The 14,850-nt window shown below is 36.5% G+C and overlaps 1 protein-coding gene across 11 annotated transcripts in view; it reads right to left on the reverse strand.

Annotated features, from left to right (window-relative positions):
- Positions 1-14,850, reverse strand: part of Lrba (LPS responsive beige-like anchor protein) — a 674,454-nt gene that overhangs the window by 162,803 nt on the left and 496,801 nt on the right. For all 11 annotated transcript variants that reach the window (XM_029556710.1, XM_029556708.1, XM_029556707.1 and 8 more), the window contains one exon: positions 2,591-2,743. In XM_029556710.1, the coding sequence (XP_029412570.1) occupies positions 2,591-2,743 (153 nt within the window). The remainder of the gene's footprint in view (positions 1-2,590; positions 2,744-14,850) is intronic.

Raw genomic sequence — 14,850 nt, forward strand, 5'->3', positions numbered from 1 at the left:
CAAAAAAAACAATGCTGTCACAAAATTTTTTTTTTAAAGTTTTAAAGGAACTATTAAAAAAAATAAAAAGACAAGCCAGAGAGTAATGGAAAATTATTTACAAAATATGTTTTAGATAAAGGATTATTAAGGAGAATATAAAAAGAGCTTTTATATTTCAGTAATAAAAAACATAAACAGTCCAGTTTAAAAATGGATGTCAGATTTGAATGGTTCACCAAAGAACATGAAAAAGACATGAAAAACAAGTCTGTAAAAAACTGACCATTGTTAGTCATTAGGGCAGTGTAAATTACATTGAGGTACCTCCTAAGAGCCCAAGTATATAATATTGACAATACTAAGCCTTGTGAAGGACATCAAAAGCTAGAACTTCAAACATTAGTGGGAACACAAACTGGGACATACAGGTAACATAGTCCTAATAAGCCAACAATTCCATTCCTAGTAATCTCAAGAGAAATGAAAACAGATGTTTAGACGAAGATATGTAGACAAAAATTTGTAATAACCCTGGACTAGGAAAGAAAAAAACCTCATCAAAAATCTAGTAACTGGTAAAAAGATAACCAAAACACTGTATATCCATACAACAGCCACTGATTTTATACAGCAGTACAAGGAAATTAACCACTGTGATATGCAGAAATACAGATGAATCTCAAAAACATTCTTCTAAGTGATAGAAGCCAGGCACCAGACCACAACATGCTGAATGATGCCATTAACTAAAAATTTCCAGAAGAGCAAAACTATAGAGATGGAATGAATGGCTTCCTGGGGCCAGGAGTAGGGTTACAGGCTGACTGCAGAGAGGCCCAAGGAAACTTTCTGAAATGATGTGAGTGTTCTAAAGCTGGTTTGTAGTGATGGTTACACACTGCCTAAATTAACTGAAATTCATTGAATGATATACTTGTAAAAAATGCTGTTTTATGGGACGCAAATTATAGTTCAATAAATCTATTCTACAAGGAAAAACACTAAAAAAGAAGTCACAGCATAGATGTACCTTTGTTAACTTTTGTGTGCCACTGAGAAGAACCACACAAACATACATGGCTATATTTAAAGGTTGGTGTCTTCTTCAGTATCTTCCACAGTTAAGCTTTATCTTAGGTTCTCACTTCAGTCTCAGAGAGAATCTTTTTATATTTTTGGATTTATTTATTTTTATTTTATGTGTATGAGTGTTTTGCGTGCATGAATGCAAGTGCACCCCGGTCTTGCAGTGCCCATGGAGGTCAGAAAAAGGTGTTGGATCCTGTAACTGGAGTTATAGACAGTTGTTAGCTACCATATAGGCACTGGGAATGGAACCTGGATCTTCTGGAAGAGTAGTCAGTGCTCTTAACTACTGAGCCATCTCTCCAGCCCCTCAGAGAGAATCTTAAAATTACCTGGGATTCAAGAAAATGCTACATGCATCACGAACATGGAACAGTATTAGTTACTGTTACTCCAGCTAGGTATTTCACATACAAATCAGAATTTCATCCTCAATATTTTAAAATTAAAAATGAGAAAACAAGGGTTCAGAGTATTAGCCTGTCTAAGGTCCCACAGCGGACAACACGATTGACTGATGACTGGGAAGGGTGGCTTAACTCCAAAGTCTATGTTCTAGCTACTCCCCTGCACTGCACTGAGTATATATAAAAATGTGACATTTCAGTAAGAATATAATTATTGGTACTGAAGGTAAGAAATGCCACCTTGAAAAACAAAATATAGTTTTCTTTGTTTAATCATAAAATAAAAACACTAGGCAACTGAAATTCAATTTTTTTTTAATCTTTTTTGAGACAGGGTTTCCCTGTAGCCCCACTCACTATGTAGACCAAGCTGGCCTTGAACACACAGAGATCCACCTGCCTCTGCCTCCCCAGTGCTGGGACTAAAGGCATGTGCCACCACGCCCAGCTTGAAATTCTATTTTTAATGTGGAAAATAGTAAGATAATATTTTCAGATACTGAGAATATTCCTTCATTCCAAACTTTTATAAAAACTTTAAAAGCAAACTAAAGTTACTGTACTTTCTCACAAAATAATACAGAATCCATGTAAAAGAGGAAATTACAGAATCTACTGAAGTGGATACTAAGATGCTGTTTGTAAGCACAGTAAATACTATGCTTTTAAGATTTTAGGTTTTCATACTCTAAATATGGTGTTGAGGTTTCTTTAAAAATGTTTGTACAGGATGTAACTTGAAGATGTCGTTTGTTGCTAAAATGTGTTATGCCTTCTAGCTGGGAATGCAAAGTGATGTTCTTTCCTTGTCAAGAGAAGTTAGTATCTGAAAAGGCAAAAAATTCTAGTTTCCTTAAAAACTTTGGTTTGTAACAAATTTCAAATTATCAATCATATATGAAAATAACTCAAATTCTGCACGAAACAAACCATTATACTTTTAATTCAATACAGTTTTTATGAGGTCTGTATGGAAGTCGTGGAGTCTTCTGTCATTCTCAGTGATTCCTATCAGCTGTAGCTTTGTACAGAAGAGCAAGGGTTAATGTTTTCACCAACACATGAAAGATGCCTTGAGAACAGGCTCATGACAGAGCAGATGATTACTATCTTACCAATCTGTTTATGCGAACAAATTCTTCTGAGGTTTTGGCCCAAGGAGGAAGTTCAACATCAGACACCACTGTCCCATCATCCATCACTCCAAGGTTATAATTATTGAAGTTGACAAACATCTCCGGGAGATAATAAAATTCAGGAATCAGTTCCTATATAAAAATAAAAGACAATGTAATTCTATTCAATATAAGATATGGCTAGATATTTGTAACATGGCCTGATCATCTCCTATTACGCAGAAGAACAAAACAAATATAGGAAATTTTTTTTTCTCTTTGTTCTAACACCAACTTTCTGTTAAGGTAGACAGAGCTGTCCAAGAAAATTTATGTAACAGCTTACTGAATAAACATACCTTATGGGCTTTCCTTCAGGACATAGCTCAAAACCTCAAAAACTCTTAAATTCTAACAAGAAAGTAATAATTGAGGTCTGACAAGACATAAGCAAGATTGCCATGCTGTAACAATAACAGCCCAAGCTAGATTTTTAAATGAGATACACAGAATTTGTTGCAGAAAAAAAATTATATACAATAAGAGTTAAAATGCTATTACTTTGGTCTCTTCATCAACCAGGAAAATATTTTAGGCATAGATGAACAGTATACTTTCACATTTCAAAACATTTAAGTTTAGTTGTAGGACACTAACTCTAATAAAAGAACAAAAAATTGCCATTAATCTAGAACATTTAGGATGAAAAAAACTTAGTGAATTAAATATTCACTGACTGTAATAGCAATGCTTTAAAAACAGAAAAATGCAGCTGGGTAGGTTTCTGTGGCCAGTAAGCTCCATATATTACTATTTCAGAGGCCCTGAAGACCAGACTTAAAATCAAGTCTTGACATGGGTCAGTGGCTCAGTGGTCTTTCAGATACCCCCTCAGGGCCAGCTATCACAGGCCTGGCTTTCCAAACAGCTGAGTAAAATAGGGAGGTCATCAGATTTTGGACAAGGTCAGTATGAACTTGCCAGAGCAGAGAAAAAAGATCCAGCAAGAATCAAGCTATTATCACTTCCATCATCCTTGTGAAATGCTGCTTGACTTTGAACTGCACATCTTTTGTTTACAATTACAATAATTAACTAAGCAGGCTAGGATTGAGTTTGTCCTGACAACCACCTGATCATTAGACTTGAAAGACATTTAAATGAAACTTTTTTTTTAAGAAAAAGAGCCCTGTTAAAAGTTTAACCTTAAAAAAATAGATTTCTCACAAACATAAAAATTTAAGATTATCATCTCGAAAAGCAATGCATTTGATTATAATTGGCCAAAGAAAGAACAACTCGTGTGTGTTATTGCATGCAGCAAAAATCCATAATCAATTTGTATAAGCTAACATTTGTACTCATTTATGGACTGAGTGAGGAGTTAAAATAAATTTCTAATAAATATTACCATATTTAATCCTCATAAGAATTTTATATGGTGAGCTGTTATCTTTAACTTACAGATGAATAAAAGAAAGGCAGGGCATGGTAGCACATGCCTGTAACCCCACTCTGGAAACCAAAGGAATCGCCTTGAGTTTGAGGCTAGTCTGGACTACATAGTGAGTTAGAGGTCAGTCTGTGCTATATAGAAAGACTCTCTGTCTTAAAACAAAACAAAAAAAAAAGGCAGTAAGATGGCCAAGCAAGTAAGAACTCTTGCTGTACGAGCCAGACAACTTGAGTTTGTTTCCCCAGGAACACATGGTGGAAGGGGAGAATCAACCCCCCAAAGTTGTCCTCTGATATGTGCATCTTAGCACTCATGCCCCTGCGCGCGCACACACACACCTGACTGACTGAAACCTAAGTTAAAGAAGAGGTAGTTATATAACTTTCCTCAAGATTAGTGAAGTATTTTTCTTAAAATCTACAGTTAGCTTTGTTCAGCCTAGAGGAAAGAGGAGAAGATGGCAAGGTGAGGCAAGAAGGAGGGTATATGGTGAGGGTGAGCACAGTACTTCAGCACAGGCAGAAAAAGGAAACTCTGAGGTAATGCAGCACTGAGGACTGTGTGCTTGGTTGCTAGAGTGAGAACAGACTGTATTTTACCTCTTACCACCCACCCAGCCAAATGTCTCTTTGTAGAGGACAACTGCTTACTATGCCTGGTGGCCCAATGCATGGTATGCTTGGGGAAAGGGTCATCGGACCAAAAGGCTTTAGGCATCAGTAAATATTTCTAATTCAAATGTGGCATAATTGGCAAAGATGCCTGCCCCCCCCAAAGTATCTTACACAAGGAGAATACGGCTAATAAGCCAGATGGACTGAAGTGCCAATTTTTAGGCATTGTCTAAACCTGGATTCTCATTCTAGCCTTAACAAATGGAGGTTCTCCACCCACATGGCGGCTATGAACTGTCCTTAACTCCAGTTCCAGGGGAATCCGAAGCCTTCTTCTGATCTCCGCAGCATTGCATGACATGGGTGACTCACATACATGCAGGCAATACACTCATACACATAAAATAATAAAAAAATATTTTAAAAAGCAAATAGAGGTCCTTACCCTACCAATCTAATGGCAATGGATGAATTTTCCACCACACTGATTCAAATTGGGATTGTTTTTGTATGTTTGAGTTAGTGGTTATGATTTTATGGTTAGCTCAATAATTAACTGTCAGTATACCAACTGATAATATATTTCTAGGAAACAAAATGGTAGGAAGAATTCAGTATAGGCAGAAACATAAATAGAATGCAAATGTCACATTTTATTAAAAGAATACAGTAGAGTTGGACTTGGTGATGCACACCTTTAATCCCAGCCCTCGGGAGGCAGAGGCAGGCAGATCTCTGTAAGATAAAGAACACTGTTCTACAGAGCAAGATCCAGGCCACCTGGGTCAACAGGTGGACCCTGCCTCAAAAAAAATATAGTAGGGCTGGAAAGATGGTTCAGTGGTTAAGAACACTGACTGTTTCCAGAAGACCCGGGTTCGAATCCCAGCACCCACATGGAAGCTAACAATTGTCCGTAACTCCGGTTCCAGGGGATCTGACAGCCTCTTCAGTCCTCCATGGGCACTGCACAACACGGGTGCACTTACCTACATGCAGACAATACACAGGTACACATAAAAAAATAAAAATAATAAAATTAAAAAAAATATATAGTAAGTTAGTGTTATGGGTTTTGTTTTATTTTTTGAGAGAAGGTATCACACTGTTGCCCAGATTAGCTTTCAACTCACGGCCATCCTCCTGGCTTCACCTATCAGGTGTTCAGATTATAGACATGATCCATCTCACCTGGTTAACAAGTACCTTTAAATTGATTATTTATGTTGTAGGTAGAGAAGAAGGGTGATGTATGATTCCAAAAATAATTATTTAGTTCTTAGTCTTTACAGAGAACTATGTTAAGGTTTTTTTTGTTTTGTTTTGTTTTTATTCATAGATCTAAGTGAGAGATCTGTGAAAAGTGGAAGAAAAGATCCATTTCCTTTTTTTGGTGTTTTTTTTTTTTGAGACAGGGTGTCTCTGTAGCCCCAGCTGGCCTGGAACTCACTCTAGACGGGGCTGACCTTGATATCCAACTGCCTCTGCCTCCCAAGTGCTGGAATTAAAGGTGTGTGCCACCACGCCTGAGAGAAGATTCATTTCTTAAGACAAAATTGGTTGTAGAAACACTGAAAATTCAAAGGAGAAAAAGATGCCTAAAAGTTGGGGTGGTCACAGGGGTGGGGCTGCTGGGAAGTGAACATAAAGCACTTTCCTGGTGTAGAGCTCATCAGTCAGTCTGTAATTATCTGATTCCATTTCTCTCTAAATTGAAGGCTCTGGGAGATGGAGGACTTCAGGTATTCCGTTCCCCACTACACACTCAAGCCCATATATGGTGGACAACATACTGGCATTGAGTAGAAATCTGTTAAATGAATGACTGGAAGAAAAAAAATGGTATTTAGGGCTGGGGAGATGCCTCATACTGTGCAAGCAGGAGGACCTGAGTCTGGATCTCCAGAGCCCATGTAAAGCCTGATACAATAGAGCACATCTGTAACCCCAGTGCTTGAGAGATGGAAGAGGAGACAGGCGATCCCCTGGAAGCTCATGGGCCAGCCTGGAATAGTAAGTGGCAAACAGCAAAGAAGTCCTGTCTCAAACAAGGTAGAAAGTGAGGACTGACAGCAGAGGTTGTCTCTGGTCTTCACATACATGCAGTGCTACGTATGTGCCTGCACTGACATAAATGAACACACATACACAAACAGTAACACACCCCAAACAGATTTTAAAATAGAAAAATGGTGTTTAAATTAAGAGAAAAGTAGCAGAGATTGTGGATCTTCCCAGCAAGGGAAAAATCTTAAGAGATACTGAGATTGAAATGTGCACATTATTTACTTCTAATCATCAATGAAAAATATTTAATTGAACTAGACAAAAAGAAAGGCATATGGTAGAAAATAAAGTTGAAAGAGGAAATACAGTCAAAGTATAGAAAACCCTTAAATGCCTGGCTATAAAGCCTTAGTCATTTTTAATAAAACAAAGAAAAACTTTTTTAACAGGGAACTTTAAAAATGAACGTGAATTTAAATAGAACAAATCTTTCTAAGAAATTAACACTGAAGAAACAGTATGAAGAGTCTACATATGGTATAAAGAACATAAGTAAGTACAGTTAAATTAGTAAGGGATGGAGCATTAAAACATGCTGCAATCTCAAGGTAAGGAAACATGCACTATTAGTTGATGGGAGTTGAATCTCCTCTGAATCTGAAGTAAATATGAACTTAACCAACACACACCAATATGTAATGAAAGAAGTAAGTCTACAGATAGCCCAAATTTAACAGTGGAAGTAAATGACACTCAAGTGCTTCAGCAGATTTCTATTTTAGTACTTTGAAAATAGTTTTTCTCAGAACCATGCCATGATATGATACCAAATATGCCCCTCCAAAAATACTTTCTTTGACAGATGACGTTTAGCAACAGAGTCAAAGATTATGTCTAATAATTTTAATGCACATTTACAAAGTGAAGTATGCTTTATATTCATTGGAACAGAACATTCAGCGCTGGATACAAAACACATGTTCAACAATTTTTTTAAAAAATCAGTGGAAAATGATAAACAATACTGACAGAAGACAGATATATTCACAATTCACATTTTCTTTTGGCTTGCTGACAATAATTTTAATCTCTATCAGTTAATTACACAGATGGGTTTTAGAGGCAGGTGACACAGTCAAACTATAGTATATCATCTCCTAAAATAAAAATGTGAAAGGTTCAAACAGAGGTTATACAACAATTCAGGATAAGCCCATTGCTTTGATCACAAATCCCAAGACTTTCATGGCGTAATGACAAGGATTGGTTGTGACCACACATATGCTTTAGTTTTCTTCATGAAGGTACAATCTCTACTGATAGAAACGGTCTGTGCAGCCAGGCTGTGTGACTCTCCTTTCATTAGTCACCGATTCTCCCCACTGAACTGAAACCATCACTCTGCTACTTTTGGGCAAATGCTTCAAAAGCCAATCTATTAATCTAAAGAAATGAGACAAAGAACACCAAACTAAAGATGATACTTCAGAATACAAGTTTCTATTTATTTTCCTCTTGTTAAACTATGAAATCCTGACAACTCAAATGCAGCAATATAATAAGGTCATGAACTTAGATTCACTGCTCTTAGGGACACTGATGGTAGAAACATAGGAAAGCAAACATTTTAGCCCTTTACCCCTGGAAAAAAAAATATGTTTTATGATACTAAAAAAGCCAAAGCATTTTTTAGGAAAAAAAAGATTTGATAAACAATAGGATATGAAAAAAATGCTTATATTCTGATGTACACTAACTTACAAGTTCATTTTGTTAGCCCCCAAATAGCAAAAAGTTTTGAATATTAAAAGTATATTACACTGAATTTATAATTTAAACTAAATGAACTACAAATCTGAAAGTTTTCAAATTGATATCTAATCTTAATTCCTCCTTATTTAGTAGATAAGACATTGTCTATTGTCTCCACATAGTACATGAAATGCTTTCTCCCTTCAGTAAAATAAAAACTTAATTTTAAGAACTGAAGTAGAAGCCTGGCGTGGTGGCACACGCCTTTAATCCCAGCACTCGGGAGGCAGAGGCAGGCGGATCTCTGTGAGTTCAAGGCCAGCCTGGTCTACATAGTGAATTCCAGGACAGTTGGGGCTACAGGGAGACCCTGTCTCAAAAAGACCAAAAAAAAAAGAGAACTGAAGTAGAAAAAATAACCTATAATCCTTCTACATGGACCCAATAGGTACTGTGTGGGTTTAGATATTAAAAAAAAAAAAAAGAAAATTATTTAAAGTGCATTAAGCAAAGAAAAAATTATGAATTGCAAATGAATAGGCAATAGATGATATATTTCAATCTGATACAGGGAAAGAATAATTGTGCTTGAGTCTTGTCTACTTAATTTACTGTCACATGCTCTTAAATAATTTAATTTCTATGATCCCAGCCACCCCACCTGTCATTTTTAAAACTTGGTGTTTTGTGAGGCTCATATAACACAGAATTCTGTGTATAAATATTATTACCATTAATAAGATCCTTAATTTAAAAAATCCCAAATTAGAGACTCAAATTTTTAAAAGTTCATTCACTGAATTATGCTCACTTATAAAAGCCTTTAATGTAATTCTAAGAACACTTGACAATATTTACTTGTAAAAATAAGTATGCCCACAAAATATGAGAATTAATAGTTCTTACTAAATCATCACATTTCAAAAATTTATTATTTTTTTATTAGCAATGACTTGGCATGTCATGCAGGGATTAACATGTCTCATTCTATGATAAATAACCTCAGCAGCTTAGAGTTCCCTGCTTTCAACACATTTTCCACTTCCATATTTGGACTAGATGTTTCCATTGAGTCTTTTGTTGTTCTATGTGCTATCTTTAGGGAATTATAATTTGGGAAGAGATGTTGGGCATTAATAATATAAACAGATGATAAGTTGTAACTGCTATAAGAAAACACGGGTGCTGAGGAGATAGATCAGTTGTTAAATGATTGCCTTGAGACAAGAGTACCTGAGTTTGAGCCCCAGCACCCACATAAAAATGCAGAATGTGGTGGTATGACTGTGTAATCCCACTGCTGGGGAGGCAGACACAGCAGGATCCCTGGGAATGTAACCTAATTGGGGAGCTCCAGGCCATTGAGAGACTTGTTCCAAAAGAAGTGGATGGTGTTCCTGATGATGAATTATGAGCTTGTCCTTTGTCCTTCATAAGTATGTGCATACATGTGCATGTACACCTGCATGCACACAAATATGTGCACACACAGTAATAAAGACACAAATAAATTTTCTCTCTTAAATTCTTTTTGAACAAGTTACAAATAAAAGTACATATATATGTGACTATGTGAGAAAAATAATCTATATGAATTTCTATGAACACATAATTGACACCCCATTTTCCATGTTACAAAGATATAAGATCATAAAATTTCATATGAGATCATTACGACCTCATAAGATCAGACAAAAAATAAGTCACATAAAACATATGCCTACAGTCTTATAATTTTTAATAATTCCAGGAGATATGAATATTTTCCAGTGCCTTAAGGCTTTTTAAAACATTACCAGGTGTAGAATGCAAGACCTTACATATGTTAGGCCAGTGTTCTACCACTGAGCTACATTTTCAGCAAAGACTTTTGTCTATATGGTATATAAACAGCATGAAAAAAATACCAAATATTTGAAAGTAATTTTTACCAATTAACAAAATAATGGATTGAGGACAAGAGTACACACTGAAATACTAAAAAGAAGTAGTACTATATAATAATAGCAACATTTAATCTACTGATACATGAAAAAGAAAATGACTGAAGACATAGAAGTAGATAAATCCACAAGGCACGTATAAGATGTGTGAAAACAAAGAACAATGTAGTTCAGTTGGAAGGTGAGCACTCTGCAATGTTAAGAGAAAGATGCAGCAGCTTTAGCTCACATATGTGGGTGTATGTAAGGAGACCGATGGAAAAATAATGGCTGAAAAAAGAAGAAAGGGAGAGAAGGGGAAAGGAAGGAAGCAAGGATCAGGAAGGAAGGAAGGGGAGGGAGGGAGGGAGGGAGGGAAGGAGGAAGGAAGGAAGGATGGAAGGAAGGAAGGAAGGAAGGAAGGAAAGGAAGGAAGGAAGGAAGGAAGGAAGGAAGGAAGGAAGGAAGGAAGGAAGGGAGGGGAAGGAAGGAAGGAATACATAAGCCATAAATGTATAAATGATGATGAACAAGGGTCAGATTTTAGCATTAAATTAAGCCAGGTGTGGTGACGCACACTTTTAATCCCAGCACTCAGCAGGCAGAGGCAGGTGGCTCTCAAGGCCACCCTGGTCTACATAGCAAGTTTCAGGCAGCTGGGATTACATAGTAAGACCCTATCTCGAAAAAAAAAAAAAAAAAACTAAATTATTTAAAAATAACTGAAATTAGGAAGAATTAATGATGAGAATATAAATGCTAAGAAAATTACTACATCAAAATTCAAACTTCATAAAACCTTAAGAAATATAAGAAATTTCCAGAATTATGCCCTATTAACTGTGGCTAAATACTTATAAACAGGCCCAGCACTGATGCTATCAGCATCCATGGACTACATTAAAATGGGTAAAGAAGTGCTGCAAAGGAAAAATGGAACCTAATTTATCTTCAGATTGAAGACCCTTGGGAGCTCAGAGGTAGTACAGGGCAAGTCAAAGGTCTCATGCTTTACAAATCTCACAAGACATAAATGAAACTATTCTACAATCACTTCCATTTTGCATTATTATTTAACACACACATATATATGCATATATGGCTAAAACTTCTCAGATTTATATATGCTAAAATTAACTTATGCCACATTATTTCAATCATTTATTTAAAAATATTATTTGTAACATCCTGGGATTTAACTGCATTTTATTTACAATAAATATGGAGTACACTTTATTGCTCTGCTAAATCTAAAAATATAAATTTTATATTTATCACTAACAATATACAATTAAATATAAAAATAAGTTTTAAAATGAAATATCTAAGAACTTGATATGGACAGATGAGACATCCACATGGACTTAGGTAAGGCTATGACAGTAAGAACTCAATCAGTGTTGATTATAAGGATTACAGAAAAACTGTGCATAACTGAATTTTAACATCTCTTTGTTAGCATGTGAAGTTCAATGCCAAGTACTCTTTATAGACAAAAAAAAACCTCAGTCCCCCAAATGAAATATTAGTATTCCCATTGCAAATGGGGCTCATATGTACCTGGGTTTTGCTGGGTAGCCATATACTCTCCTACTGGTCTCAATGTATCTCTTTATCTTTCCCAGGCTCTTTCACTCCCACGTGCATTCCTGGCCCTACAAGCAACAAAATCCCAGGTTCTAGAGAATGACCCTAATTCCATCCTTCGTGACAGGTTGAGGTTCCTACCATCTTTCCTGTACCTAGCTCCAGGAGCCCACAATTTTCCCTATCTATAGCTTTCATTCTTTCCTTTGGCTCTATTTTCCACACTATCAGAGTAGACATTTTTATATCATATTCCCACTAAAAAATCTTAAATATGAAAATCATCATCACTGAATTATAGCAGGAGACAGCAAACCAACCAAATATGATATATTATATATTATATATAATACTTGTTTTGAAACATTTTATTGAAACAGTCAAATTTATTTGTTTACATCTGGTCCAAGGCTGCTTTTGTGCTACACAGTAGAAATGGGTGATCCTGAAAGAAATCATTTAGATTGTAAAGTCAAAGGCCTGTGGAATTAAGCCAAATAATTAAACTGAAGGTCTTCCTTCTTATATGACTGGCTGCCACTCGGGGTCTCTCTTTTCCAGTGTTTCCTAAACTCAGGAGCTTTGCCACAACATGAAAACATTTCCTCTGAACTTGGTCATGTCATTTACCTTATCCCAAATACTTTTTCTCATTTCTCATTTATGATCTCTAATCATGAATTTATTTTTTACATTTATTCATTTATTTATGGGTGTATGTACGTGTGTATATAGTGTATATGTGCCATGGTGCATGTGTGGAAGTCAGAAGATAACTTGCAGAAGTTGGCTTTCTCTTTCTATAGACTTAGCAGCAAGTGCCTTCAGCTACTTAGCTATCTTTTAAAATTTATTTACTTATTTATTTAATTTTATGTGGATGCATGTATTATTGCCTCCACGTACGTAAGTGCACCCATGTCATGCAATGCCTGTGGAGGCCAGAAAAAAGTGTCAAATTCCCCTGGAACTGGAGTTATGGACAGTTGTTAGTTGTCATATCGGTGCTGGGAATCAAACCGAGGTTCTCTGCAAGAGCAGCCAGTGCTCTTAACCACTGAGCCTTCTCTTCAGCCCCTTGTTGAACTATCTTGAACTCAGGTTGTCAGGCTTGGTGACAAGTGCCTTTACCTAATGAGCAATTTCACATGCCCCAAATCATTAATTTAATAAACCTTTTACTTAATGCCTAATATGTTCCAGGCACTATTCTAAGCTTTAGGGATAAGTCAATGAGTGAAAAATTTCCAAATTCATCCTTTCATGCAGCTACTGTTCCAGTGTGATAACACATAATAAACAAATCAGTAAGTACAAGACAAGGATGTCAGATGGTGAGTGGCAAGAAAAAAATGAAGTCAGGAAGTAAGTAAAAGGGAAGGGAGTGAGGCATGCACTTTTAACCAGGGAAGGCTTTCCTGAAAAGGGACATCTGAGCAAAGACACAGAGGGGAGAAGAATGAGAAGAGAGGTTAACTAGAGGAAACAGCTCACATGAAAGGAAAAGATAGTGAAGTCATCAGGTGAGGAGATACCTGCAGCCCTGGAGGAACAGCAGGAGACTCTGCTTCTCTAAGAACAGAGTGAGAAAGGGCAAACAAAAATTAAGAGGTTAAGATGCAATGGGATTGGGCAGTGGGTGCGACACATAGGATCATCTAATGTAAGAAGTTAAACTCACTTTCAAATGGGAACCATCTGCTAGTACGAGGAAAAGATTTTGAGAGGAGTAGGTTTAAAGGAATGAAGATCAGGAATCTAGTTATGAACATATTAAATTTATGAATATTTTATTATTTGAAAGGAATTGTTGAGGAGGGAGTCAGACAGCAGAAGAAATGGAGAGGCTAAAGATATAATTGGGAGGTCTGTTAAACTCCCTTGCATCCTTAAGACACTGCTCAAAGCCACTTAGTATAAGAAGTCATTGCAACCCCACCTCTTCCAGTCAGATTTAATTTCATTTTCTGTACTTTATTATAGTACTTGCAAAATCTAACTTAACTAAATATGCTTTAGGAGATTTTAATGTGCTCGTTAATACAAGTTTTCAGCTTGAAGAAGGGAGCTAAATACCCAACAATGTATGCTCTTTCTACTGTGCTTTCTGAACACTTGTCCAATTCACATTTAGTATTTCCCATTTCCCTTCTCACGTGAACAATCAATCCCTCTATGCTGACATTTATCCATACTTCTGTAACCTTACTACTGAGTTTAAGTCTCTGCTGCCTCTTATCTAACTACTTAAAAAACCTGTCAACTGCATCTACTCCTGTCCATAGTACAATACAAATAACAGCACAGATCACATTATCTTTTAAAACCACAAAATCTGTTCTTGTCACTCCTACTTGAATCCCAGCCTGCCCACTGTCTCTAGGATGCAGTCAAACCATAACAAAGCATAAGACTCCTGGTCATGGGCTCTGGAGTCCTCTTCCCTTTCCTTTCTCTTTACGTCAGATGCTGTATCAATGAGCCCAAAGAACATATCATACTCATTTGATGGGACTTGTTTTTATCACTAGACATGTCTCTAAAAGAATTATCACTGAAGGCAAGAGTTGTATTACATTCGGTACTGCATCACAACCAGAAAAAGAGTAAATAAACTCGATTTAAAAAGATTTTTAAAGCAAATAGTTTATCAAGATTCCTGTCACACCATCTCCAACAAAGCCCACGTGAGACCCTCCGTGTGTTGAGGCTGGAACTTCAAGGAAGGTTGCCTCTTGGAGTTGGCTGTGCTAAAACACATGGGCTTTCAGGGGCCCAGAAAGCACCTGGTGTCCTTGACACCGCTGTCACTGCCTTTATTGAAATCTTTTAATTATCCTAGTATGAAGGAAGAGTTCTCAGGAACTCAATCACAAAAGACAACTTTGCCTCCAGATGCATCACTATTAATGAAAGCTATTT

Source organism: Nannospalax galili, unplaced genomic scaffold (genome assembly GCF_000622305.1).
Source record: "Nannospalax galili isolate Female #2095 unplaced genomic scaffold, S.galili_v1.0 scaffold305, whole genome shotgun sequence".
NCBI lineage: Eukaryota > Metazoa > Chordata > Mammalia > Rodentia > Spalacidae > Nannospalax > Nannospalax galili.